The sequence below is a fragment of the Hyperoodon ampullatus genome, assembly GCF_949752795.1.
Source record: "Hyperoodon ampullatus genome assembly, chromosome: 6".
Lineage (NCBI taxonomy): Eukaryota > Metazoa > Chordata > Mammalia > Artiodactyla > Ziphiidae > Hyperoodon > Hyperoodon ampullatus.
Window position 1 is genome coordinate 24,988,641 of NC_136919.1, and position 27,583 is coordinate 25,016,223.

Genomic DNA, 27,583 nt, shown 5'->3' on the forward strand with positions numbered 1-27,583 from the left:
CTGGTCCACTCTACCTTTCCACACTCACCTTGCCCAGGGATCTGAGCTACAGACACTCAGTGCCTTTAACTCCTCAAAAGTCCATTTCCTCCAGCCTCAGGGCCTTTGCACAGGCTGTTTCTCTGGTCTAGCATGTTCCCCTCCCCACCCTCACCTGGTTACTTCCTACTCATCTTTCAGATCTCAGCTCAAAAGTCCTTCCCTTAGAACAGCCTTCTGCAGTGATCCTGGACTAGGCACATTTCTCTACTCTGCACACTCCTTATGCCCCTCTTCTCCGGGTTTTGTGGGACTCTCCAGTTACTGCCCAGCTCTTCTCTGGTCTGTGAGCTCACCAGGGCAGCCCCTTTATCTGTTTTGCTCTGCTCTGGATCCCTAGCTCTGAGCTCTGTTTCACATGCAGAAAGTGATCAATAACGAACAAAGGTCTCCTTCAAAAAATCAAATTGAAAAATTACTATTTAGGGAATGAATGAGTGGATATGTCTGAGTGAGGTTCTGGGATATATGTGTGGGATATACCTCCGCAGTCTCTCTCCAGGGCAGGCCATAGGCCAACCCACTCTTGGAAACGGTCATAACAAGGATGAGACTAATGACCCAGCCAGCAAGCTCCCAAAGCTCCTTCCTGTCCATAAGCTCCCCAGCCCTCCTCTAGGCCCCGCACTACTCAGAGCACCCAGCGTTTAACGGCCTGTCCACCAGGCATTTCTGCACTGACATACGTTTACTTTGCTGAACATTCTCACTTCCCAAGGGCCAGAGCTCAGGAGCCTTGTCTTTGTGGAGTTGGATTAGGAAAACGTGGTGGAATCCAGTTAGGACAGGGTTCAAATCCTAGCTTTACCTCTCGCTGACTGTGCGACTTTGCAAGTAACTTAACTTCTCTGGGCCCCTGTTTCCTCAACTGTAAAAAGAGGACAAGAATATCTAGCCACAAGTTTGCTGTATGGATTAAATAAGTGAATATACATTAAGAATCTAGGGTGGGGGGCTTCCCTGGTGGCGCAGTGGTTAAGAATCCACCTGCCAATGCAGGGGACACCGGTTCGAGCCCTGGTCCGGGAAGATCCCACATGCCGCAGAGCAACTAAGCCCGTGCGCCACAACTACTGAGCCTGCGAGCCACAACTACTGAGCCCGCATGCCACAACTACTGAAGCCCACGTGCGCCTAGAGCCCGTGCTCCACAACAAGAGAAACCACCGCTTGAGGCAACTAGAGAAAGCCCGCGCACAGCAACGAAGACCCAATGCAGCCAAAAATAAATATATTAAAAAATAAAGTTAGTTTAAAAAAAAAGAATCTAGGGTGGGGCCTGTCACACGTCACATTTAATTGATTCTAAGACACAAGAGTTTTTAACATTTTAACATCTCTGAAACTGGGATGCAACTTATAGTTTAATTGGCTGCCCTTTTTCTTTCTTAATGGATTATAAAATAATGGTATATTATCTCACAACTGGCTGTGCCCTGTATTCCATGAAATAGGACAGTAGTTTGGCTTCTTTACTCTTTGCAAAGAGATGAGAAGGTCTGTGAGAGTCCCAGGGACCAAAGACTGAGAACACACATCACTGAGGGCAAAGGGTCTTCTGGGGTCTGGCACGCTGAGGTGGAAGCCAGAAGCATCACAGAATCTGAAGGCACAGGCTCTTCCCCAGCCTGGCGGCCTCTGGATCTGTCCCAGCTGTTCCAGTCCCACTCAGGGGGTAGCCTAAACTCCAGCAAGACCTTCATTTTTCTGCATCTGACTCTATGCTTCTGCTGATGTGGCCTGGGGTTCCTGGCTTCAGGCAGTTGGTCATAATGCTGACTGTGCTTGCAGCCATCTAAACCCTTAGTCTTTGTCCCAAGAAGAGAGTGCTGGGAACAACTCCAGAGACCCCCAGAGACCTCTCCTCCCATGTGACTCCTACATCAAGCCATCCCTGGACCCTGTCTCAACTGTTCTGGAAGACCAGCACCGAGGATACGTCCTCCAGGCCTCACCCAAGTCCTCATGCTGCAGGTGCCTCCTTAAACCCTCCAGCCTGGTCACAGCAGGCTGGCCAGATTATCATACTACCTACATTCCACTGTAACATATATTACATACAGCCACATCTTTATAGAAATAAAATGTCTATCACATATAAAATTTCAAAATACAGAAAAAAGAAAAAATTTTGCCATCTAGTGATAAACAACCAGCTTGATGTGTGTCTTTCTGAATATTTTTCTGTATTTACATGTGTGTAGATCTATTCTTTCCTCATATTCAAAGCAAAATGGGCTCATACCACACACCACTCTTTTCCTTGCTTTTCCAGGCAATACAAATTTGCAGACCTCCCTCTACATAGACTGGTTTCTTCCCAGTGACCTCACGGTGCTCCCCTATCCTCCATCCCTTCACCTGGCAGCTCTCTACAGTGCCCCTTGGTCAGGTCCCTGAGGCCTGATCAGGGCACCCAGCCTCTCCCAGGATGCAGTGCTCTGGGCCTGATGGGTTCCTATGGACACTTGTCCCCCCTTCCTTGGGACAGAGCTGTGACTGGATCGTAATTGCTCTCAGGGCCTCCTCAAAGCAAAGCCGTTCCCCAGCACAGAAATACTCTGGAACCCTTAAATCAAGGGGTGTGAGGTGAATGGAGGTTGTCTGTCTCTGCTGGATTTGACTGTAGATCTTTCAAAACAGGCCGGATGTTCTCCTGGACCCAGATGCTGCCCTGGTATTTCCCTAACCCCTGGGGACTCCAGATATCACAGTAAACAACAATGAACAGGTGCCTAGCATTTTATAGTTCATAAAGTGCTTCCATGCTTTCTATCCAATTTTAAGACTCACAACCGCTGTATACATTAGGCAAAGCACGTATTTATTATCTCAATTTTATACGACTGAGGCTCAGAGAAGTGGGGCAATTTACCCAATGACCTTTCTTGCTTTCTTGCCCTTCAGAGTCTGGCCAACTCCAAATGCCACTAACAACCTGGCCCAGGCATCACCTCCTCCAGGGAGCCTCCTTAACTCCCACCCCACCCCAGGCTGCATTAGGTGCCCCTCCTTGAGAGCTCACAGCTCCACGGCTTCCCTATCAGAACTGAGCCCCCGACCAGGCTGTGCGCCCTTGAAGGCAGTGATGAGTCTGGCTTATCTCCATCCTTACCCCCCAGGCATAGTAAAACCTCAATAGATGGCTGCTGGGATGAAGATTGTTACGATTATTAAGGCAGGAAATGCCCTGCCCACTTTATGGAAGAGGACAGCGGGGCATAAAGAAGGGACAAGACTTGCCTACAGAGCATGTCAGTGGGCAGGTCAGGTCTCCCTCCTCAGAGGTGTGGGCTCTTTTGTTCCACTGTGTCCCACTGTGTGTAATCTTGGACTCCAAGCCACTGCCTGAGGATCATTTCCGTCTCCCCTTGCACTGGCTGGGCCTCCCTGGTCGAGCCAGGTTATGAAGGGGAGCGTCGTGGAGAGGGCTCTGGCTGGGAAGGCTCAATCTCCCAGCCTGGGCCAACACCCTGGGGTGGCCCCAGGAGCAGCAACAGTAGTTGGCTCTCCAATACTGTGCCACGCCCTGTGCCAGAACTTTCCATCTACATCTCCCTTCATCCTGAGGCTGGCACCATTATGATGCCACTTTGCAGGTGGGGAGGGAAAGATCCCGGCTGAGGCTCACCTAGTGGCTGTGCTGGGATCCAAAGCCAGGGCTGCATCCCTGGCAGCAGGCAGCCCCAGGACTTTGCTGGCACCGGAGCCAGAAATAAATGCACAGTCAGAGTACAAGAGACAAGTCCCAGGGGGCCTGCAGGCTTGGCAAGGTCCCGAACTCTCCCTCCCCACCCCTGGCTGCCTCTCACCCAGGGCCTGCTGGAGGGCTGAGACTCTTGGACCCAGAAAACACAGGCCTGCCCTGGAAGTGCCCAGCACTCTGTATGGGCAGGGTCATGGCACTTGCCAGCCCCCTGCTAGCTCTGGGCTCAAGGCCAGGCTGGAAGCAGCTGTCACATCAATCCTACAAATTCTCAGCTCCCTATTTCTTCTTAGAATAAGACCTCACATATCTGCTCCCAACTGGTTGAGAGATGCTGAGCAAGGTGCCACCTTTCACTGGGCCTTACTTTCCCTACCTGTGAAAGGATGCTGGCGGGGGGGATGAGTGCAGGGTTGGGGGGTGTCTCAATGGAACCCACCAACTGACATTCCAGGTTTGCCTACAGGCAACACAGCGTGGTGATTAAGACCCTGAACACTGGAGCCAGATGACATGGGTCCAAATATATGACCCTGGGCGAGCTGCCCAACTTCTCTGGGCCACAGTGTCCTCATCTGAAAAATGGGGATAATAGTAGAAAAAGAAACCCAAGTAAATATAGTAAAATATTTATATTGATTATCTAAGATAAAAAGAGATGTGATTTATTTTCTGTTTTCCTCTCTTTTTTCTACATTCTCTATTATCATCAAGTACTTATAATGGAAAAAACAAATATACTTTCTTTGTAAATTAACTTCATTGAGATACAACTTATATACAATATAATACACCCATTAAAAATAATAAGTAATAGTATCTATTCTATAGATTCCTTTGAGGATTCGATGGGCCAGTGTATGTAAAATCTTAGATGGCGCCTGGAGCATTAGAAGTGCTATTAAGTATTTGTTAAATAAATAAGCCCAAGACCAGCCTGGCTTCCTCCTCTTCCTACTCACCTGGCCTGGACCCCTACCTCACCCCCAGCACCAAGCTTGGCAGATCCTCTGCCTTCTCGTTCAATGGTTTACGCTGCCTGGGTCCAGCCTTATCATCCCAGGCCTGGACTATTTCCACAGCCCTCTCTCTGTACCCCAGAGGAATCGCACTAACACTCAAATGTGGGGACTTCCCTGGTGGCACAGTGGTTAAGAATCCGCCTGCCAATGCAGGGGACACGGGTTCGAGCCCTGGTCCAGGAGGATCCCACATGCCGCAGAGCAACTAAGCCCGTGCGCCACAACTACCGAGCCTGCGCTCTAGAGTCCGCAAGCCACAACTACGAAGCCCGAGTGCCACAAGTACTGAAGCCTGCGTGCCTAGAGCCCATGTTCCGCAACAAAGAGAAGCCATCGCAATGAGGAGCCCGCGCACCGCAACGAAGAGCAGCCCCCGCTCACCGCAACTAGAGAAAGCCCGCGTGCAGCAACAAAGACCCAATGCAGCCAAAAATAAAAATAAATTTAAAAAACCCAAAAAACACTCATATGTGGCCATGCCCATAACTTGTTCAAAAGCCTTCCATGGCTCCCACTGCCCTTGACCAAAAGCCCTAGCTCCTCTATGAGACCCTGTTTCAGCAAGTTACTTTAACTCTCTGTACCTTTGTCACTTAAAATCTCTGTACCTTTGTCCTTTAAACTCTCTGTACCTTTGTCACTTAAAATCTCTGTACCTTTGTCCCTTAAACTCTCTGTACCTTTGTCCCTTTAACTGAAGAAGAGATATACAAGTAGTACCTCCCTCAAACTTACAGGAGTCCGTGTTGTACGAGACAGGGTACACAGTCGGACCTGCGGCCTCTCTCACCTGTCTCCTCTTCCCTCGTGGCACTCTTCTCATCTGTTCTTCCTTCACCGTGTCAGGTATGGTCCTACCTCAGGGCTTTTTTCTTGCACTGGCTGTTCCCTCTCCCTGGACGGCTCTTCCCCGGGCATCAGCCAGCTCACTCCCTCACCTCCTTCAAGCCTTTGCCCAGAAGTGATTCTCAGTGATTCCCCTCACACACACCCTACTTGAAACCACAACCCCTCCTTCCATTCCCCCTCACACACTCAAAATATCCTCCTATGTTTTATTCGCTCCATCTCATTTATCACCACCTATTGTACTTAGTGTTTATTGTCTGTCTTTTTTTCCTATTAGACTGTAAGCTCTTTTAAGATAGATTTTGTTTCTTTTTGGTCTATTTTGTTTACTGTCAAGAACCCCCTTCCCCCCAACACCTAGGAGATACCTAGCGCAATGCAGGTGTTTAATAAATGAAAGGCTGAATGATTACATGAATGACTGTGAAGCACTTAGGACAATCAGGCAGGTGGTAAGTACTCAATACATGTTAGCTTATTATTATTATTGTTGTTGTTGTTGCTGTTGATTCTTCGAGGTGAGGCTCCCACGTCCTTCCTACTTGACTTCTCCAAGCTTATACAGTAACCACACTGTCCTAGTCCCCACCGCACCCTGCCAATCTCTCAATTATGGTAAGGAGCACAGTGCTTTTTAATTATATCTTTTTCCATTTAGGCTGAACCAAATAAAATGGCCATTTCTTGTAAGTCAAAAACAGCCAGATATTGGCCATTTCACATATAACCTAATACGTTTCGCATGGCAGCCTGCAGGCCCTTGGGAGGTACCTCAAGGCCTAATACACAGTCGGTGCCCAGTAAATGTTTGTTCACCAAGTCCTCGCCCTTCATAATAGGTGTGATTGCTAAACACCTCCAATCTGTTCTGAAGAAGGCAAGCCATGGCCTATAGACATAACATAATAAATGGAGGATCTTGCTGAATTGTTTTCCGATCCTCCTGAAAAATCTCTGTCCCCTGATATTTGGTAAAGAGGATAAAACAAAAATACAGTAGGCTCTAAAATAATCCAGGTTCTGGAACTTCCCCATGGAAGACTCCATGTTTCCAGTGCAGGGGACATGGGTTCGATCCTTGGTCGAGGAACTAAGATCCTCCATGCCAAGGGGCACGGCCAAAAAAAAAAAAAAAAAATCCAGGTTCTGGCCATTTGGAGATAACAAAGGTCTAAGGCTGAGGGAAGCCCCTTCCCCTAGCTAGCTGCTTGCCTCTAAGGGGATTCATTTAATGATGGGGGAGCGAGGCTGCAACAATCTTTGGTTATCCCTGTGTTCACTGCTCCTTCTAATAAAGGCTTCCTCTACAGAGATTTGCTAAGTCTAGAATGTGGGTTGTCAGAGTTCAAAGAAATTCAGCAATCACTGAATCTACCCCATTTCACATATAGGGGAAGTGAGGTACAGAAAGGGGCAGGGATTGACCTAAGGTCACACGGTGGGGTAGAGGAAGAGCTCATCCTGGAATCTAGGCTGACAGGAGTCTCATGGCTTTTCCTCTGGACCACACTGCTCCTGTGCTGGCCAGACTCTGGACATGGAAACTTTAGTATCACTATTATTAAAGGTGTACTTTTTAAATGAAATGTTTATTAAGCCTCAGATAAAACACCAAGAGCTTCTTCACCATAAGATAACTTCTTGTAAATAACAGCACTACACTCGTCTCTCTATATAATTACTTCCTTAGGGTAAAGTCCTCAAATTAGAATTCTAGGGGCAAAGGGAAGTTAGGATCATTTTCATGGACTTTTGTAACAAACTGCCAGGTTGCTCTGCAAAATTAAATGCTACCGGAGAATCCGTATAGCTTTGCCAGCATAGATGTTTATCCTTTTATATTTATTTCTGCTAATTTTATAGGAATAAATACAGATTGCTTTCATTTACTATGTGGTATGTGTTTACACACACACACACACACACACACACACTCTCTCTCTCTCTCTCTCTCTCTCTCTGGTCCTGGAATCAAGATCGCTGGGCTTGGTTGCTCATCTGCTGTGTGACCTTTGACAAGTCACATCCCCTCCAGGGATAGGGGATACCTATCTGTCAAATGAGGGGGTTGAATGAGATGATCTCTTAAGATCCCTTTCAATTTAGATATTCCATAATTCCATGGTGCATTTAAAATTATTGGCATAGGATGACTTTTTAATAACCAGAATCTGCTATACCTCTAAATCAAGGCCTAAATAGCTTGGACTAGTAGAGCAGGAAAACAGAGCCCAGATTATATGCAGGTAGAGATGACAGGAGACATAGGTAGCACTTAAGCCTGTGCGTGGGAGCTATGCTCAAGTGACAGCACATATACTTAGTCTGCTTTTACGACGGGATAATAACACTCGTTTGTGGTCTAGCTTCAAGTTCTGTGCAGCTCCACCATGGCCAGAAGGTAAGGTCATGGTCACTCTACTTCGGCCCTAGAGTCCCAGACTTGCAAAGGCAGCTCACCCCCAGCAAGTGCTCATCCAGCCTCTGCTCACAACCTCTGAGGACACAGTACTCACTACCTGCCCTGGCAGTGCCTCCCTTCTTTTGGCTGCAATAAAGCTCCCGGGTGAGGGGCAGGTCACGAGGGGGGACAAGAGAGACCAGAAGGCCCAGACCTGATTCTCAGAAACTACTCCCTCAATCAGGGCAGGCAACAGAAGACAGGGAAGAACACGCATGGGCTGGAAGGCCTGGAGAGGGGCTCCCCTGGCTGCTTCTCTCACTCCAGACCTCTAAGGTAGCTGCTAACCCAAGGGTGCAGGGGACACATTCCAGTCCTGATGACAGTGGGTTCTGAATAAGCCCCAGGCTGACTACTGCCTGCTCTGGGGCAGACACCTCAGCTCTCTCGTCTTGCCTTTGCTCCCTAAGGCTCTGACAGGAGAAACAATGCTGGATCTGGGGCTGTTTAGCCCTGAGGTAAACTGATTTAAGGGACCAGATGATTGCCTCGGGGTGGGGGATGGAGGGGTCAGATGTTGTCTGTGTGCTCAGAGCAGGACTAGCAGATTCTAGCTCTGTTTACAGCTAGTGAGATTCCCATAACAAGGGGTGTGCAATGGGACAGCAGGACCTTCCAAAGGGGATCTGACCAAGGGGCTGGGCCATATGCCAGAGGTATTCTTCACCCAGAGAGCTTGGAGCCACAGTCCCTCAGACATCTGCTCTGTCCCAGACCGAACCCCACTCAGACATGGCTCTCTTGGCACTGTAGCCCCTCTGGGGTCCGTGTGTGGACAAGCCATCCCTATCACACCAGGCTGGGACGTAGAGCTGGGCGTCAGCACTGGTGGGGAAGGGATGGGGAAGGGCATGTTCCACACCATTCCCTAAATACAGGTGCCTGCATGGGTCTGGTCTAGGCAAGTCTGCGGCCGAGGGCCCCACCACCTCCAACCCAGGGCTCCCTCGGTCCCAGACTGGGAGGCAGACTTGGCAGGCAGATTCTGACCGCCCCACCCTGCATGCCCAGGCCGGCTCGATAGGGACTTGGGGGTGTGCCCCCCCTTTCCTGTTTCCTGTACAGGGAAGCTGAGGCCCAGCAGGTTACTCAGCCAGGAGAGGGAAGAGGTCCCGACACAGGTCCCGCGAGGCACCCAGGCCACTAATGGGGGGACTGTCGGGACCGACTCGCAAGAGAGTCAGCATAAGAGGCCCTCACTGCGGGTGGGCTGTGCAGACAGTACCCATCCGGGCCCCTCGCCGTCGGGAGGCTGGAGCTTGAGGCGGCCACTCCCAAGAGCCCAGCGAGGAAGGGGCCACCACTGGGCCCGCTGTCCCGATGGGGAAACTGAGGCCTGGAGAGGAGCAGTGCTTTGTGCAAGGTCACGCAGAGGGGCTAGAAGCCAGGTCCCTCGAGCCCCGCCGGGTCCCCTGCGGTGCGCCGAGCGCCAGCATCCCTCCCCGGGAGCTGCAGCCCGGAGGCGCAGCGCGCACACATCGCACAGACAGGGAAGGTATGGCCGGTGGCCCGGGGCCGCCCTACCTTGATGACTGCCGCGCAGGTGGCTGCGGCGGCGACGTCCGGCTCCGGCTCCTGCTCCGAGCTCCTCGCCGCCCGCCGAGTCCCGGCTCCTAACACCGCCTCCTCCCTTCCTAAGCACGGCAGGAGAGGCCGGTGGGCGGGGCAAGGGCCCGGCAGAAGCCCCGCCCTCGCGCTCCGCGAGCCCGTGGGGCAACGTCTGCTTCCTCACGCTACTCGCCGCGCTCCGGGCCCCACGGGGCTGGTCTCGGGGCGCGCACACGCGCAAAGAACGGGCGCGCACTCGCCGTAGTGACTGGGGCGGGCTGCCCCGCGCGACCAAACAGAAGCTGGCGACAGTCACACTCTCCTGCGTTCAAGTCCCGCCGCTCCCTCGCTGAGTGGCTTGGAACAAGGGACTCGACCTCCCGGAGCCTCAAGTTTCTCCCTTGGTGAAATGGAAACAGTAACCGTGTCTGCCTCAAAGAGCTGTTTGAAAATTAGATGAGATGATCTAATTTACCCCGCACGGCAAAGTGCGCGCGCAGACACCGCCACGGGAGTAGCGCTCGGTGAACCTGGGCTGGTAGAGTAATTCCTGAAGCTTCCCAGTCCGCCGGGAGGAAGAGGGCAGGGAGGGCCGCTGAGTATCGGGAGGACGCCCTTCTTTCTCTCGGTAGCCAGGAGGGGGCGCTGCTGCCCTGTTTCGCCGGCTTTGAGGTCCAGCATGCTAGGCAATGGGGCGGAGATGGGGAGGTCCAGCCGTTTAGTAATACCACCACCTAACACTTAATGAACCCGGCACAGTTCTAGGCACCTTAATTGAATCAGCGTACTTTACCGTCACACAAGCCTATGAGGTTATCTATTACCTATCTTACACATAGGGAAGTTGAGGCGCAGAGGGGTTATCTCACTTAAGATCACACAGGTAGTAATTCACCCCTAGGCAGCGTGGCTCCCAAACCCAAGCTTATAAACACTCTACCACACCACCTCTCTTGTGAAGAGCTCTTTGTTCAGTGGTGTATCTCTAGGGCCTAGAACAGTGCGTGGCTCAGTGTTAATTCACCTAAATGTCTTAATTCACCTAGTGCTTGGACAAGTAACTCTGGTGCAGTCCCCACGCCCTTGCACTCTCACACATCTATGCCTTTGTTCACACCGTCCTTCCTGCCAGGAATTCTTTTACCTCCTCATCTCCCTTTTTTTTTTTTTTTTTTTGGCTGCATCGGGTATTAGTTGCTGTATGTGGGATCTTCGCTGGATCTCTCATTGCGGGCGGGCTCTTCGTTGTGGCGCGCAGTCTCCAGGGCGCATGCGCTCTGGGGCTCTGTAGTTGTGGCGCGCGGGTTCCAGAGCACGTGGGCTCTGTAGTTTGCAGCACGAGGGCTCTAGTTAAGGCACATGAGCTCAGTAGTTGTAGTGCTCATGCTTAGTTGCCCCATGGCATGTGGGATCTTAGTTCCCTGAGCAGGGATCGAACCCTCATCCCCTGCATTGTAAGGCAGGTCCTTTGCCACTGGACCACCAGGGAAGTCCCTCCTACTGTCTTTTAAACAGACTCATCCTTCTTTCCAGGGTCAGTACCAATGCACCTCCCCAGCAAGTCGTCCCAGAGCCCTGTGGATGTACCCTCCCAGCCTTGTATCTGCATCTTACCACTCTGTGCCATGACGGTAGGTGGCTGGGGCTGTGTTTGGGGAAAGGCTGGTTTGACAGGGACCTTTCTGGGGACCATGGACATATGGACTAGTGGGCTAGAGGGGAGGCCATTGGAGGCCTCTGCAATAGACACAACCTGGGACTCTTCCTAGAGATGCTGTGTGTATATGTGTGTTCTTTATTCTCCTGTCCCTTCCATCCCCCTAACCCTGGTCCATTTGATGAAGGCTACCCACTGACCACCTGAATTGCACACATGGGGAAACTGAGGCCAGAGTGGGGATAACCTATCCAGGGGTCCCTAGCTAGGAAACACACAATAGGTCTGGTTCCAAAGTTGGGCCCATCTGCTAGCACCTTCTATCGGGCCTCATTGCTGATTGAGATGGGCCAGAAAACCAACACCTTCCTGTGTCAGCACGGCCTTTGTTTAATCTGCCGTGTGTGGGTAAATTTCTTGTGGGTGACCAGAACATGTGTGTGTGTCTGTGTGTGCGTGAGAGAGAGGGTGGCAAGTTCTCCTCTACCTGCCCAACATGGAGCTTTCTGTACGATATGGTCCTGTGCCCATGGCAGATTGAGCTGAGAAAGAATGAGGGGACAGCAGCACCTGGGAGGTGAGGTTCTGAACGGGGGGGAGAGGACCCTGAACACAGGCATTCTGTAAAAGTGAATGTGCATCTCACACTTTAGGGTGGGGGTCTTCCATAGTGCCCTCCCTCCTGTTTTGAGGAGCCCCTTTATTCTTGGGGATATTGCCCCAGGAAGTTTCCCTGGGAAATTCCTTTCCCCTAGAGAATGGAGCATAGGCCTGAGCTCGCTGGGGGCCTAGTTGGGAGAGGGATGCTTTGAGCTAGAGGGCCCACCACCTGGGGTAGGGAGGTGGAGCTGGGAGGGATCAGATCCTCCAGCCTGGGAAAGCAGCAGCCCCTGGGGATGGGGGCGACAGCTGTGGTGCAGGGCCAGGAACCTGACACCAGGGGTGGGCCCCAAACGCCTTTCAGGAAGAGCTGAGGGAGGGTGGGCAGGCTCCCTAGGAGCAGCTGCACCCCAGACATTCTTGGGGTTCGGCCCCCCCCACCAGTTCCTGCTACAGCCTCTGTCAGGTAGATGTTTCTTCCTCTCATTTTCCTTTGCCTGGAGCTATCCCCATAGGACCTACACCACTCAGGCCATAGGCTAGACTTGTCCTTTCCCCTGGGGGAGGTGTTCTAGGATCCAGAGAAGGCGCCGCGAGCTTGGAGGAGCCCTCCCTGGTTTTGCAGTTAGCAGCCTCTAAGGCTTGAACATGGCTTAACCACTCAGTGGCTGTGTGACTCTGGGCAAGTTAGTTAACCTCTCTGAGCCTTGTCTCCTCATCTGTAAACTGAGCTTGGCCTGGAGTGAGCAGGTGTTGTAGGACAGGCAGTTCACATTCTTGCTCTGGCTCCAGCTCCCGGCTACAGGGCTGGAGGCCCCCTAGTCAGTCCTGATTGCCTGTGGTCCCCAACCCTGTTGGTGTAGCACAATACCCACGCCCTACAACAGGCTGAGTGTGGGACCCAGCGCTCAGGTGATTCTGTGGTGCAGCCAAGTAGGAACCAGAGGTGACCCAGTGCTGGGTCAGCTGCAGAGTACCAGTGAGGGAGGAGGAGGGGGGTAGATACCCAGCTTTGGGCAGAGCTTCTCCTCTGCCTGGGTGTGTGAGTGGGAAAGATGGAGGAGGGGGAAGACAAGGGGAGGAGGGGAGAGATGAGGGAAGGAGGAGAGGGGAGAGGTTGGGGGTGGGCAGAGGAAGGGGAGAGAAGGGGGGTGGCAGGCGGGAGGGGAGAGGAGGGTACCCTCTCTCCAGCATCCCTGGTCTGAGCTGGGATTGCTTGCTGTATTTTTGCTGAGGGAATTTGATTTTTAAGGCTAGAATCAGAGGGACCAGCTGGACCTAGTCTCTCCTGGAGCCTTGGGCCTTTTCTAGACCTCAAGGCCCTCCTGGTGACATTTTCTTCATGGAAAGGGTACTCAGTGCCCAAGGCTGTACTTGACTCTGTGCCAGGCACCAGGCTCAGCACCAGCGTCATCTTTCATCCTCCTGGAGTTCCAGGAGGCCGGACCCCTTGTCTCCTTGGTGATGGCCCTGAGGGTTACAGCCTGTTGGGGGTGTAGCCAGGATGCCCCCCAGGCTGCCCTCAGATCACCATCATGCTTCACAGTTACTGTTTGGTGGTGAAAGGACCTCAGCAGATGAAAAAGTTTAGCAAAAATGAGAAAGGCCATCAAACCCTGGTGTAGGGTGTTCACAGGAAACTGGGCTGCCCAGCAGCCTTCGTAAATGTGGGAGGAAAGGAACCCTGAGGGTCCCCACCCCAGGGCTGGGGGGGAGTGGTGGGAGGGAACCAGGTGTCTGGTGCGCTAACCCCTCCCTCAAGTTCACACCAGTGGGTGACAGAAGGGCCTGTCACTGGTCCCCAGCAGTGGGTGTGGCCACCCAAGCCCTGACAAGAGCCTCAGATCAGAGCAGGAGGTCTCCCTGTGAGAATCCCCACCCCAGCCCTTCATATCACAGATTGCTGAGCTCAAGGCTATCCCGGCACAGGCACAGGCTTTGCTGAGAAATGAGCTGCTGAAATCACTTGTGCAGCTTCAACCCCCTGCCTTGAGGGGAATGGGGGAAGCCTGTCTGCTGAGGAAGGGCCTGGAAGAGCCCAGAAGAACTGGAGCTGAGTTCTGCACAAGCCAGCCCTGACTTGGCAACAGGCTGCAGGCTCTGTCCGTCTCACCGCCTGTTCCTCTCCCTCCCAACCACCCAGTTTTCGAAGAGGTGACTTTTCTTGCCCCAGACTCTGAATTTGGTGGTGGGAGATCAGAAGTTGGGCACCTAACCCCGTGCTTTCAGCCCCTACACCAAGTTCCTCTTGGTAGTGGACAGGGGTTTCCCTGGGGACACCCTCCCCACCCCCCCGTCCCCCTGATGGGCTGTGAGGAGAAAGGTGAGGGCAAGTGCAAGGCTCAGGATACAGGCCTTGGAAGGTGGGAGTCAGAACTGGAACAAAGGCCCAACCAGGACTGGAGAGGCGCTATTGCCCAGAAAGACGGAAGCCCTAACTGCACACGGCCCCAGCTTCTCTAGGAACCAGGACCGGCCCTGCAGAGATGCTGAGAAACAGCAGCCAGGGACGTCCTGGGCTGGGAAGGCCCTAGTGGTGGGACACTCTGGAGCCCTGGGCCCGCCCAGGAACAACTGGTTACTGAGAATCGTTTAGGTTCCAAAGCTTGTGAACTATTTTCAATATTTACACTGTCATACACAGACAAAACTTAGAGAATGTTCAAGGTTACCCTATAAAGACAGCACTCTTGCTTGTCTGGGTGCTAAAATGCTCTGCAGAGGAAGTGAGAAGGGGTGTATCCTGGGTGCGTGCTCATGAGGCGATAACCCAACCAATGGTTTCAGGAGCCAATGTTCCAATGGGGAGACTGAGTCCCAGAGAGGGGAAGGGACTCACCCAGGGTCACATGGTAATGGGGCTCAGCGGGGCCTAGACCACTGCTCCATGGCTGTCCCCCTGTGGGTCTGACAGCCAAGGGCGAGAAAGGGCTTTGGGGAGGGCAGGTAGCCATGTCAGGGCTCCGCCTCTCCCTCATCCTCGCTGGTGCAACCCTCGGGCACTGCAGGGCCCTGGGCTGCCCGGGTCTCCAAGTACTCGGCCTTGAGCTGCTCCAGCTCGTGCAGCTCAGCCTCCAGCCGCTCCCGGTGGGCCATCCGCAGCTGGCGTAGCTGCTTCATAGGAAAGGGGTTCATGTCGTTGAAGGCGATGTTCATCAGCTTCCTGGGGGGGAGAGCACAGCCACAGTCACCGGGTGTCCCAGGCACCCCTGCATTCATTCTGCTCACGCAGCTGAGGCCCCTTCCAGGGAGGAAACAGTAAATAAGAAGACAGGGGCTTCCCTGGTGGCACAGTGGTTGGGGGTCCGCCTGCCGATGCAGGGGACGCGGGTTCGTGCCCCGGTCCGGGAGGATCCCGCATGCCATGGGGCGGCTGGGCCCATGGGCCATGGCCGCTGGGCCTGCACGTCCGGAGCCTGTGCTCCGCAGCGGGAGAGGCCACAGCAGTGAGAGGCCTGTGTACCGCAAAAAAAAAAAAAAAGAAGACAATTTCCACCCAAATTGACAGGTACTGAGGCAAGAGGAAGCTTAGCACTGTGGGAGCTCTAACCCAGAAAGGAAAAGTTGGTCAGGGAAGGCTTCATGGAGGAGGGGACAGTGAGCTGAGTTTTGAAGAATGAGTACAGGTAGGCCAGGCAAAGATGGTGGTGGTGGAAGTGGCAAGGAGGCACTCTAAGTAGAAGAACCTGCAAGGCCAGAAGCCCAGAGATGGAGGTTGTCCTAGGAACTCAAATAATTCTGTTTGGCAGGATGATAGGGCATGGGTGTTGGGGGCAAGAGAAGGTGGGCAAGAAATGAAACAGCATGGAGGCCCTGCATGCTGTGTTAAGGGGGCAGACAGACCCCGAGGCACTGGAACGTCTCTGAAGATTTCTAAGCTGCAACGGAGGATCAGAATCGCTAATGAACCTACCTTTGGAAACACCAGCCCCCTCTCTGCTCTGTGTCCCGGGGGGATGCATGTGGGGTGGGCACGGTGGAGGGGCAGGGTGGCCCAGGAGTGCGTTCTCACCGGTTGTCGCAAATGGTCTTGGTGAAGAAGCGCAGGTACTGGTAGATCTCCAGGCCATCCTGCAGCCTCAGGATCTCCTCCTCGTTGTACTTGAAGATGGCCAAGGCATAGCGGAACACCACCTGGGGGGTAAAGTGGGGGCTCAGGGCGGGCACAGGGAGCCAGGGCAGGGAGTTCCCAGCAGGAGCAGAACCCATGCCCCCAGGTGCTGTGGAAGGCCCTGGACAGGCTGCAGAGGTTGAAGGCCTGGAGGAAACGTGCGGGGCAATGCCGAGGGGGGGTAGACTGGAAACCCCACGGGGGAACACAGCTTGGAATCTGGGGATGGGGACTGTCCTGGGACCCTGGGCCAGGCATTGCCCCTGTTGGACCTAATGGCGGGTAACACTGTCTTTACATGGGGCTCCAGTAGGAATCGAATGGAGACAGATCCGAGGGTGCTTGGTGAACTGTGAGGTCAGCCACCTCGGGGAAACTGGGCGGAGGTCAGGGGAGGGCCTGCCCAGGGTCTCCTTGCGAGGTAAGGGGCAGAGCTGGGACCAGATCCAAGTGCCAGCCTTCCAATCTGGGGCTCAGTCCAAACAGAAGGAAGAGACGGCAGGTGACTGAGGGGCAACGGACAGAATAGGGATGCGCCTCCTGGTCATGCATGTGCCTCCTCTCCAGGGAAAGGGAATCCCCCCAACTTTAGGATGCATCTTCAGAGGCAGAAGCACCACTTCCCCTCAGGGGTGCAAAGTACTTGAGTTTACAAAGCCACACTCCCAGGAGAGGTCCTCCATGGCCCTGACAGGTGGGCTCTGTCCTCCCACTGTCCAGGGGAAGAATCGAGACCCAGAGGATGCAGGGACTTGCCCAGGACCCTCCTGCTCACCCCCCCCCCCCCCGCAGTGCCCTACCTTGGTGCCCTCGTAGAGGAAGGCGTCCCAGACCTGGAGGAGGATGTTGCTGATGAGACTGTCTGCGAAGACTACGAGGAGCCAGTTGAAGGTGACGAAGGACAGGTCCACACGGCGCTGCCCCAGGTGGGCCATCAATTTGGGCAGCTTCTCCGAGAGGAGGTCCTGCAGCACTCGCTGGTCCACCTGCAAGCCGAGAGAGGGCCTGTCAGCTGCTGCCCTGCGGAGGGGGCTGGCTGCCTCCGTCCGGTCCACCCCTGCACACCCGGCTGGTCAACACACGGCCCCGGGCTGCTCCCAGTGGGTCCTGCCCCACCTGGGGGCACAGAGCGCCCGGAGGAGCTAGAGCCCAGCCTGGCGGGGAGACAGGTCGCTCCACTGGCGGGCAGCCTCCCAGGTTGGAGCTTTGATGCAGAGGTCTCTGTGGACTGTAAGTTCTTGGCCAGTGGGGTTTTGGCTCCTTTGTCCCCCAGGCTTTATCGGCTGACACCACGGCCACTTCCCTACACCTGTTTTGGGCCTGATGCACAAGATGCTCACGGCAAGGTCCTGGGGGCCGGTGTTGGGGGAGCCACACCTGACCTCAGGGGGCGATGCTGCTGGGGTGATAGCTGCTAATGACCTCTTAGTGTGGTCACATCATGCCTCTGTCCTTGTTTCACTGGACCCGGTTGGTCACTGACCACACTGGCTCCTTCCCTGCCCCAGGACACAGTTGTTCTGTGGCTGCCCCCACTTCTGTGACAAGCCCGTTTTAGGCTCATCTTGCTCTTTCTTTCTTGCAACTGTGGGTTTCTCAGCCCTCTCCCTCCATTTAAGTTTTCTTCCAGACTTAGCTCTTGCTGTGGCCAACACCCTCTCCCTTCCTTCCCTGCCCTGAACTCCAGGTCTGCTGTGCAGGCCAAGAGTCCAGCTCAAAACCTAGGGTAACTCACTGAATCTAAGATGCCACTTGAACCTACTGAAGGATGTACGGATGAACTGATATGATGTCTGAGATTTACTTCAAGGTCATCAGAGTAGGAGGAGTGGGTGTGAGTATAGGTGAAAACAGTACTGGCCACCCTGTGTTGATAATTATTGAAACTAGGTAATGGATACATGGAGGTTCATTACACTTTCTCTATTTTTTTGTGCATTTGAAATTTTCTGTACTCAAAACAAAACAAAAACACCATAGTATATTGGTTATACAACACACCTCAATTCCAGAGATGTTAAAAAGTGAAAATAAAATATTTGTAAAGTGAAATATTTGTGTATTTCCCAGCCTGCCTTGCAACTAGAGGTGCCATGTGACACAATTCTGACCAGTAAGATGTAAGCAGAAGTTGCTGGGTCGGGAAAGCTGTCTGAAAGGGAGCCGGTGCCTGTCTTTCACCCTCTGCTTCTTTCAGCCTAGACCATGGCCACAGTGCCAGAGATGGTGCAGCCATCTTGTGACCACGAGGTGATGAGCAGGAGGATGAAAGTCACATGGCAGAGCAGTTAGCTGGAAGGAGCCTTCAGCTTTCTCATTATCTGAGAAAAATAACCCCCCATTTAAGCCACTATGAGGTTGGGCCTCCCTGCCACACAGCAAAGCACAATCATTATCTGATTCGCCACTTATTTCCTGATGACTCCTAAGTCTTGATCTTCATCCCTGATCTCTCTCCTTACCCCTCCTCCCAGGTGGGCATCCCAGAAGGAGGAAACAGAGTTGGGTGCTCGCAGTAGGGAAGGAGGACAGGATGGGTGGGCAGGTAATGGCTTGGTAGGTTTTGGGGGGGGAGTGAGACGGTTCCCCCTGGGTAGCGTCTCTCCATAAAGCAGATGCACTGATACAGCAAGAATGGGACAAGAGGCCAGGAGGGAGAGGCTGGAGGGTGGAGGTGGGAGGTCTGAAATGGTTTCGCATTTACACCTCTCAACAAGCCCAGTAAGTAGTGTTACTTCCATTCAAAAGCAGGCAAGCCTGAGGTTTACAGAAGTGATGCCACTTGCCAAGGCCACACGGCTGGTTTCTGAAGGGCTGGCTCTGAACCCAGCTCCACCTGACTCCAGGGCTGCTCTGTGCTCAGAGGGCAGTGGAGGGGGTCATGAGATGATGGAGGCAGCTGTATTTCTCAGTAGGTGATGATGCGTGTATGTGAAGCGTCACTGTCACCTCCCATCCTCCCAGTCCCAACTTCCACCCTACCTGACCTCTGTTTTGAAATTCTTGACTGGCAAACACCAGTCAAAATCTAGTGACACTAGATTTTCTCCTCCTCCCCTCCATAGGATATCCACTGTTTCTAATGATGTAATGTCCCCACTGGAATAACAACAGTCCGTCATGTGGGCAGGGCCCCAGCAATTCTCAAGGCCATCAGCTGACTGGAACATCGCAGCAGTCCCAGAGAAGGGTTATTGGCCCACTGTACAGAGGGAGAAATGGAGGCCTGAGAGATTCCTGACTTTTCCAAGATTCACTGACTTGTAGGAACAATTCAGGGGCACCAACCTGCATGGCCCTCAAGTCCCCTCCCTGCCCTGCTCACCTGGGATGCCAAGAGCGTCTTGCTGTAGTAATCAGCTGGCATGATGGTCTCCACAATGGCCACCAGACACCAGAAGGCACTCTCCTCCTCCTCCAGGACCAGCAGAGCGATGGCCGCCAGTCTGGAGTGGGAGGGAAGGAGGCCTGGAGTGACCCAAAGAAGTCACAACCAGGCAGCCCATGGCAGGGGTGACTCCCTGGGGGATGTCCTGCCCAACCCCACTCTCTAACCAGGCTGGTGTTCCCGGAAACTGGGGCAAGATGAACATGCTTTCGAAGAGGACTACCTAGGGGATTTCCAGAGCAACTGGGATCATCTTAGAGCAGGGCCCCTGGAGTCTTGTTGCTTCCTTGCTGGGTGACCGTGGGCAAGTTACTTAACTTCTCTGAGCTTCAGCCTCATAATAGTCACAGGACTGTTGTAAGGAGGAAGAGTAAATACATGTTAAAGGTCCAGCACAGTGCTTAACACGTAGTGAGCGCGCTTTATAAAGGTTAGCTATCCTCATCTTAATATTCATGGGCTTTGAGACCTTGGCAAGTGTGCTAACCTCTCTGAGCCTCACTTTTATGACCTGTCAAGTGGGGTTCACAGTATCCACCTCCCAGGGCTGTGAGGCATTGAGAAGACAGACATACAGCATCTTGCTCACTGTCTGGCATGTACCAGGTGCTCAGTACGCAGAATTCTTTTTCTCCTTTGCTTCCCCTCTCCCCTAAAGTTATCATGAGGCTCTAATGAGATCGTGGATAAGAAAGAAGACAACCCACAGTGCTGAGCAGGGATGTCTGCCTGGAGGAAGCACTGTTTTCTCTCCTTCCCCCACCTTCCCTGGCAGGTCTTGTCCAGGGTGAATCCAAGAATACATTTCCCAAAATGTACTGGTCTCTCAAGATGCTAGGTGAGCACATGGTCCCATATTCAAAGATGTTGGAGAACACTGCATACTCTAGCCCCTTTTTAGAGGCTTATGATATACATATCTTAACAAAGCCTCTTAGAAATCTCATGTCAACAAAGCCCCATGTGACTAATACAGGGCTGCCTAGTGGGGCTGTGCACGGTGCACCTGCTGAACACCCTTAGGGAGGTACTGCTTTCAGCACGGGGCAGCCTCACACTCTCAATGGACTTAAAGAGCACGTTTCATTGTCTAGATATTCATGCTTCTCTGGGCTCTTACTAGGTTGGATTCATGACCTCCAACATCTTCTGAGGTTTACACTTTTTTTTAAATAAACAGCGTTCCTGAAAAGAAAAAAAGAAATCCTTTTTCTCTCCCTAGTGGATTGGGGAGGTATTTCTCTCCACTCCGGCTGAAGTATTTGTACAGACCCTCCTGAGTTTAGCTGAGTGGATGGAGAGAACAGTTACGGGTCTCCTGGAAATAGTAGGCTTTGGCCTCTCAGAGATGGGAAAGTGGGAAGGCCTACAGAGATTATTTAGCTCAGAGAGAGCAAATGGGATACACCAGCCACCACTCTCTTTGTCTATGCCCAGGGCAGACATAACTAATTGATCATGGTACTCTTTCCCACTGAGTCTGGAGGCTGCCTCAGAAACTCACAAGATAAGGCTCCAGGCGGCTACTTTCTGCTGGTTATCCCTGGTCATTGCAGAGACAGGAAAATCGAGGCCCAGAGAGCAACAGTGACTTGTTCAAGGTCACACAATCAGTTGGTGGCAGAGGACTCCCAAAGTCCAGCCTGTTCTCTCTATCCTACCTCATTCCACTGTTCTCAGTCCAGGAGTGGGTATCAGAATTAGCTTCGATTTCTGCTCACATTAAAAGGTCAGTGATTTGATGTGTGAGCCTGTTGATAATGTTCAGTGATTTATACTATTTTTAATTTTTGCACACAATCCTGAACCAGTAGGATAAAGCTTTTGTGTCAGAAAAGGAGGTTTAATCCTGCTAAGATTTCACCCATGGAAGGCCCTAAGCAAGGCCCAGGGCCTTTGGGAATGGACACCACTGTTTTTGAGAGTCCTAATAATGCCACTAGGGGCAAGGGTATGACACGAGCTCTGAATCCAGGAATGCTCTCAATATGCTTGGTGGGATACTCAGGACCCCTCTGGTGGAGGAGGTCAAAGGACCTCGTTTTTATTTCCATGAGCCCTGATTCCAAATCATATTGCTCTTAGCCTCTCAAAGATTGGTCTCCCTGAGGATGCCCAGGCCATAGGTTCTCATTTACAGTCACAAGGAGGTTCCTTGGCCTGTGCCTCAGTCTTCGGGCTTAACTCCTGAAGGACAGATCTGGGAAGCTGCCTCACCCTCAAGCCAGCCTCTGCTTTCCGCCCCTGACATGTACCGGCCACCCCTTTCCTGACTCCTTGGCAGGTCCCCCTTCCTCTCTATGGGCCTTACCTGTTGGTGTTTGGAAATTTGTTAGGGCTAGTGAAAATTTTAGATGTGTATTCCTCATGACTTTTTCACTTTTTGGGTGTGTTTTAATGCTACAGAAATAATAGCACAAACACAAGAATATCTGTGGCAGCATTCTTATAACCAAAAAAAAAAAAAAAAAAAAGAAGAAGAAGAAGAAGAAGATTTACATACTTTATGGTGCATGGTGCATTTAGAGAGTGGAAATTGAATCTCTGTCAAAAAGGATGCACCCAAGAGAAAGGAAAATCCACATCCACACAAAGACTTGTCCAGGAATGTTCATGGCATTATTCATAATAGCCAAAAGGTAGAAACAATCCAAATATCCATCAACTGGTTAGTGGATAATCCAAGTATGGCACATCCATGCAATGGAATGCTGCTTGGTAAAAAAAAAGAACAAAACACATGCTACAACCTGAATGAACCTCAAGAACATGCTAAGTGGAAGAAGCTTGATGCAAATGACCACATACTTTATGATTGGTATATGAAATGTCCACAACAAGCACACTCATAGATACAGAAAGTAGATATGTGGTTGTTCAGGGCTGGGGGTGGGAATCGAGAGTGACTGCAAATTGGCGCAAGGTGTCTTTTAGGGGTGATGGAAATGTTCTAAAATTGGATTGTGGTGATGGCTGTGCAACTCTGTGAATTTACTCCAGATCATTGAGTTGTACACTTAAAACCCATGAAAAAAAAAAGGTCAGTGATGAGAGGCTGCTGGCACTCACTAGGGTCCTAGCAACTGCTCAGGGCTACAGCCAGACTCCAGCTGAAGACATTCAGGCCCAAGTAGGTCTGCAAAGGAGGGTGATGTGGGAAAGGAAAAACTACTTTAAATCGCTCCACTTATATTTTAGAGAGAAATGGATTTTAAAATTTTGCTCTGAATTAGCATTAAATCATTACTATGATATCTGTCTCCCTCTAAAAAGGCTGGGTTTTTTTGCATAAAAGCAGGTTCTGTCCTCGAGAAACCACACGTGCAGCTCTAATAGCCGCCACTAGATGGCAGCACCCAGAAAAGTGAAAGGGGCTGCAGAAGGGCCTTTGAAAGAATACAATGCACTCTCCACAGGCTCCATTACAAATAATCTTCTATTTAAAGCAATAGTATGAATACCTGCCTAAATGCCAATAACTATAGCATTCAAAGGAAGAAGTAAAAAATACCTCTGGTTTTGGTCTCAGCTGTTCCTATATACCCCTCAGCAACTTTTGGTGCTGCCTCTTTCCACACAGGGAGAGGCTTCTTTCCTTTCTACATGGCTTACCTTAAGATCCCCTCCTGCTTTGGGATCTTCCCCCTGCTCCTTCAGTATAGATAGACTCCAAAGCCCATATGTGGCTAACTCCATTCCTGCTCTCAAAAAAGGTTATATTTGATCAGGAAAAAAGGTTTCTGAGTGCCCTCAGCACACTCTCTGCTACAGCTCCCATTCTGAGTGAGGGCAGACGGTAGGAAGAACCAGGTCTGGGGTCCGGAGACCAGGGTTAGCAGCCCATGCATGGTGAGGCCCAGGCAGGTTCCTTAGCTTCTCAGACCCTCTCTTATCTCACCTAGCAATGGTGGGCACCAACGCCCACCTCACAGGGTTTTCCTGAGGATTAGATGACATCAGGTATGTAAGTACCTGGCATGCAGGAGGCCCTCATTACATCTTAGCTCCTACCTGACCTTTGCATGAAATGTACAAATTATTCATACAGTCTCAGAGCTTCTAGCTCCTTTCAACTCTAATCTTAAAAAGAGGATTCAAAAGTTTTGTGCCTTCTGGATTTTAACATGTTCAAACAGATGAGAAGTGTGCAGGCTTCTGCTCAGCTGTTAAATGAATGAATGAATGAATGAATGAATGAATTTCTATGGATATCTCCTGTAGCGGACGTTTAGAGCAGCATGAAATCTGAACATGTTTTCCAAGGAGGCTTAGACTGAGAGGCATTACTGTTTGGGCTTAACTCTGAATTCCCAGTAATGGTACATGTATATGCTCAATTTCACCCAACTTAAGCTGGAAAAAAAGTATCAAAAATATCTGTCCTTGGGAACCATTCAAATTTGAGTAGGGACACTGAATATTTATTCTGTGTTCAGTAAATGTCACACACTGCCTGAAAAAAAGAGCAGAATGACTTATGTAAAATTTGCTTGAGTATATATGTGTTTAAATTAAGTTGAGGCGTGGGATAGGGAGCGTGGGAGGGAGATGCAAGAGGGAGGGGATATGGGGATCTATGTATATGTATAGCTGATTCACTTTGTTGTACAGCAGAAACTAACACACGGTTGTAAAGCAATTATACTCCAATAAAGATGTTAAAAAAATAAAATAATAAAATAAAGTATTAAAAAATAAATGAATGAAATAAAATAAAATAAAGTTGAACCGAAACTTGCTTTGGGAAATATTTGAGATTATGTCACCTCTATCGAGATAACTGGGGGCAGCCACGAGAGTTCTCCAAAGTACTGGCGGGGGCAGCCCTACCAAGTCACCCCACCCCACCCCCAGCTCCCATCCCTTGTCTCCTGCTGTTGAACCAGAAGTAGAAATTAATCCAGGCTGGGCCAGATTCCTTCCTTTGGGAATTTAGGCCTGAGACATGAGGGTATCGACAAGTGGATTGCTGAAAGGCTTGACTTAGGGGCTGAGGACTCTGTTCTGACAGCCCTGATGGGCTCTAAATGTCCAAGGAATGACAGACAGTGAGGCTGGTCTGCTGAGAGAGAAGGAAGCAGCCATGTATTATGACAGAGGCCAGAGACCACGCAGCCCACAGAGGGCTGCACAATCTCAGGGGACAGCGTCCCCCTGGTATATGGCATGAATGGCGCCCCCTGGCGTTGTGCTGTGCTATGGCCCTGCTAGACAGAGCGGTTGCCTTGGCTTCCAAAGACCATCTATCTGGTCCCTAGTTCTATTTCCTTTTTCTGGCTTTTGGGAGCTTCCTCTGTAACATTTACAAATTCTCTTTTCCTTGGGCTCCTCTGAGTGGATTTTGTTTAAAGCAATGATCCCTGACCCAGGCAGTCATGCAATACGTGAGCTGGCTGTGGGCTATACAACCCCAGTGGGCCTGCTCACGTGCTATCTATGGAAGTGGCACCACCCTGAGGACAAATCACAGGAGAGGGCACAGGACGAGGAGCCTGGGGCTCTGGCCCAAATCTGTCTTGAACACGTCCTTTCACCTGCTTGTCCTCATTCACATGGTGGGGACCAAGCCTCCTGGGTTGACCTCTCTGGCTTCTTGGGAGGCTCCAGAGAGACAGAGAGGTACCCTGGAAGGCAGAGGCTGTGCCCTCACGGGGGCTGTGTGGCTTACCTGTTTAGGCCCTGGCAGTAGCCGATGGTGGGGTTCTGCCAGGAGAAAGCCAGCAGTACCCGGCGGAGCCTGTCAGGGAAGCTGGAGGCGGGACAGGCGAAATGCTTGTTGCTGGGGAAGGTCCGGTTCAGGTCCAGCTCGATCTGGCGTGCGGCGGGGTGCTTGCAGGCCTGGCCCCGGCTCAGTAGCTCCTGGTAGCGGCCGGGGCCCTGCAGGTGCTGGACACGGAGGCGGACCAGCCATTTCCAGACGCGCGGGCGGTGCTCGCGGGGCACGCCTGCCCGCAGCAGCTGCTTGATCTCCGCCGAGGGGGCCAGCTCGCCCAGGGCAGCCCAGCGTTCCCGCAACGGCTGCTCCACGGCCTCGTGGGCCAGCAGGTGGTGGGAGTGCACTTCCAGCGCCTGGATCTTGGCCAGCAGCCTCAGGTCTTCCACCTCATAGTCGGGTACTGTCAGGAAGCCGTACTCGTCATACTCGCTGCCAGCAAAAGCCTGGGTCAGCGACACCTTGCAAGGCCCTTCCCCAGATAAGGGGCAGCGGGGAGAGGGTGGACCCTGGGCAGGAAGCCTGCCTGCGCTTCACTGCAGGTTGGCCATGTAACTCTGGGCAGGTCACTTCAGTGCTCTGAACCTCAGTTTGCTCTGTACAATGGGTATAGGAACTCCTTGCTCTGCCTAATGAAGATCCAATGAGATCCTCTGATGTAAATTGCTAGGGGGCTAGACAGTGCCTGGTACGTGGCAAGTGCTGAAAAGATATTTGCTCATTCATTCTGTGTAAATATAAAGGACCCTCTTATTACTCCATGAAGCCTTAGGCCCAAGAAGTCCTCTACTGCCATTACAGAACCCCACTTCCACAGCCAGTAAGCCCAAGGACAGATGGGGAACAGGAAGTACCAACAACAAGCAGAAACAGGAGAGCTGGGGACCCATTCAGATGGCCTTTCATAGAGTCAACATTTATTGGCCCCTATTATGTGCTCTGCCTGTGCTATCTCATTTAATCCTCATGATCCTGCAAAGCAGGGATCTTAGCCCGCATCTTATGGAGGCTGAATATGAGGCTCAGAAAGGTAAAGTGACTTGTCCAAGGTTACACAGTGAGAAAGCCAAGTCTGGCTCCAAAGCCTGGGCTCTGGCCACTGGACCGACCATCCAGCCTCTAGGGACCTTTGACCCCAGCCACAGCCCCTTCCGTATATTTATCTGCCCAGGTCCACTGCGCTCAGCAAAGGCTTGGCTCAAAGGAGGCAGCTGGCTTGTCTCCCCTCCTCCCATCTCTGACAAACACCCCTGGGAGGCAGCGTGGGGAAGTGGAAAAAACAGAACTCTGGAGGCAGGCCCATGTCAGATGCACTAATATGCTGTGTGGCCTTGGGCAAGGGGCTGCCTCCTCTGAGCCTGCGGTGCCTCTCAGCTGTAAAATGGGGCTCATTTCAACCACATGATCACTAATCTGGAGGTACAAGGAGGTAAGCGTGTGCAGGGCTCACACACGGTCCGCAGCAACTGGCAGCAGGGTGGCTGGCGGCCCCCAGGTCATGAAGACCCAGCCCTGCTCTGGGCTCACCTGATGGGGCTCAGCACAACGCTGTCAGCTGAGGCCTCGCTGGCTTCCCACTGCAGCGCCTCCTGGATGAGCTGCCTCAGTAGCTCCGAGCACTCGCCTGCCTCGACCCCCATGGCCTCCTGCAGCCTCCGCAGCCCCGCCAGGTACTTGCTTTCCACCTGGCAGTTCTTGGCTTGGAGGTAGGCACACTGTGGGAGGGAGGGGTGGGGCTGGTCAGGCCACCTGGTTGGGCTTGGGCCAGAGGCCTGAGGCCTGAACAGCTTTAGGCAGTCCAGCCCTTCTTCCAGCTCTCATCTCCCATCCCCCCACCCCAGCCATTCATAGAAAGGAAAGGAGAGGAGTCCTGAATCCCAGAGTTTACAGCAAGGCAGACAGGGCTCCAGGCAAGAGAACCAGGCCCAGGGCTGGGGCTGGACTCAGAAAAATGAGGGGAGAGGTGGGCAGCAGCATAGGCTCTTGCATTGCCTGCAGTCGCATCCTAGATCAGTTACTGCAGGCTGGGTGATCTACGGCAAGTTACTTAACCTCTCTGTGCTTTAACTTCTTCATCTGAACAACAGGGATAATACAGAGTCTGCCTCAGAATTCTTATATGTGACTCTAGATGAGCCAATGTATACAAAGCCCTTCCAGGGCACTTGGTGCAGAACAAGCTCTCTGTAGGGGGTATACCTGAGCAGTGCCCAGGGGATGGATGGACATGGAGCTCTGGACACTGCCCTTGTGCCTTCTGCCACCACGTGGGCTTTTTCCATTTCTCCAACACACCACCTCTCTCCCACCTCGTGGGACACACACTGCACATTCCCTACCTGCCTACCCCCATATCTTCCTGTTTCTTTGTATGCTTTGTGATATTTTGTTGAAAACTGGACATTTGAACCTAATAAGGTGGGGTGGAATTAATTAAAGAAAGCTCAGCTAAAAAAGAAGTCCGGTCAGGCCTGTATGGGGACCTCTCA

At 52.1% G+C, this 27,583-nt stretch overlaps 1 protein-coding gene across 1 annotated transcript in view; it reads right to left on the minus strand.

The window, feature by feature from the left end:
- Nucleotides 1–14,731: 14,731 nt before the first annotated feature.
- Nucleotides 14,732–27,583, minus strand: part of TBC1D2 (TBC1 domain family member 2) — a gene marked incomplete at its 5' end in the record, with an annotated part of 42,463 nt that continues 29,611 nt past the window's right edge. The window contains 6 exons of the mRNA XM_079706302.1: nucleotides 14,732–15,045; nucleotides 15,895–16,016; nucleotides 16,794–16,979; nucleotides 19,319–19,439; nucleotides 25,050–25,526; nucleotides 26,622–26,809. Coding sequence (XP_079562428.1) covers nucleotides 14,838–15,045; nucleotides 15,895–16,016; nucleotides 16,794–16,979; nucleotides 19,319–19,439; nucleotides 25,050–25,526; nucleotides 26,622–26,809 — 1,302 coding nt within the window. The 3' untranslated portion in view covers nucleotides 14,732–14,837. The remainder of the gene's footprint in view (nucleotides 15,046–15,894; nucleotides 16,017–16,793; nucleotides 16,980–19,318; nucleotides 19,440–25,049; nucleotides 25,527–26,621; nucleotides 26,810–27,583) is intronic.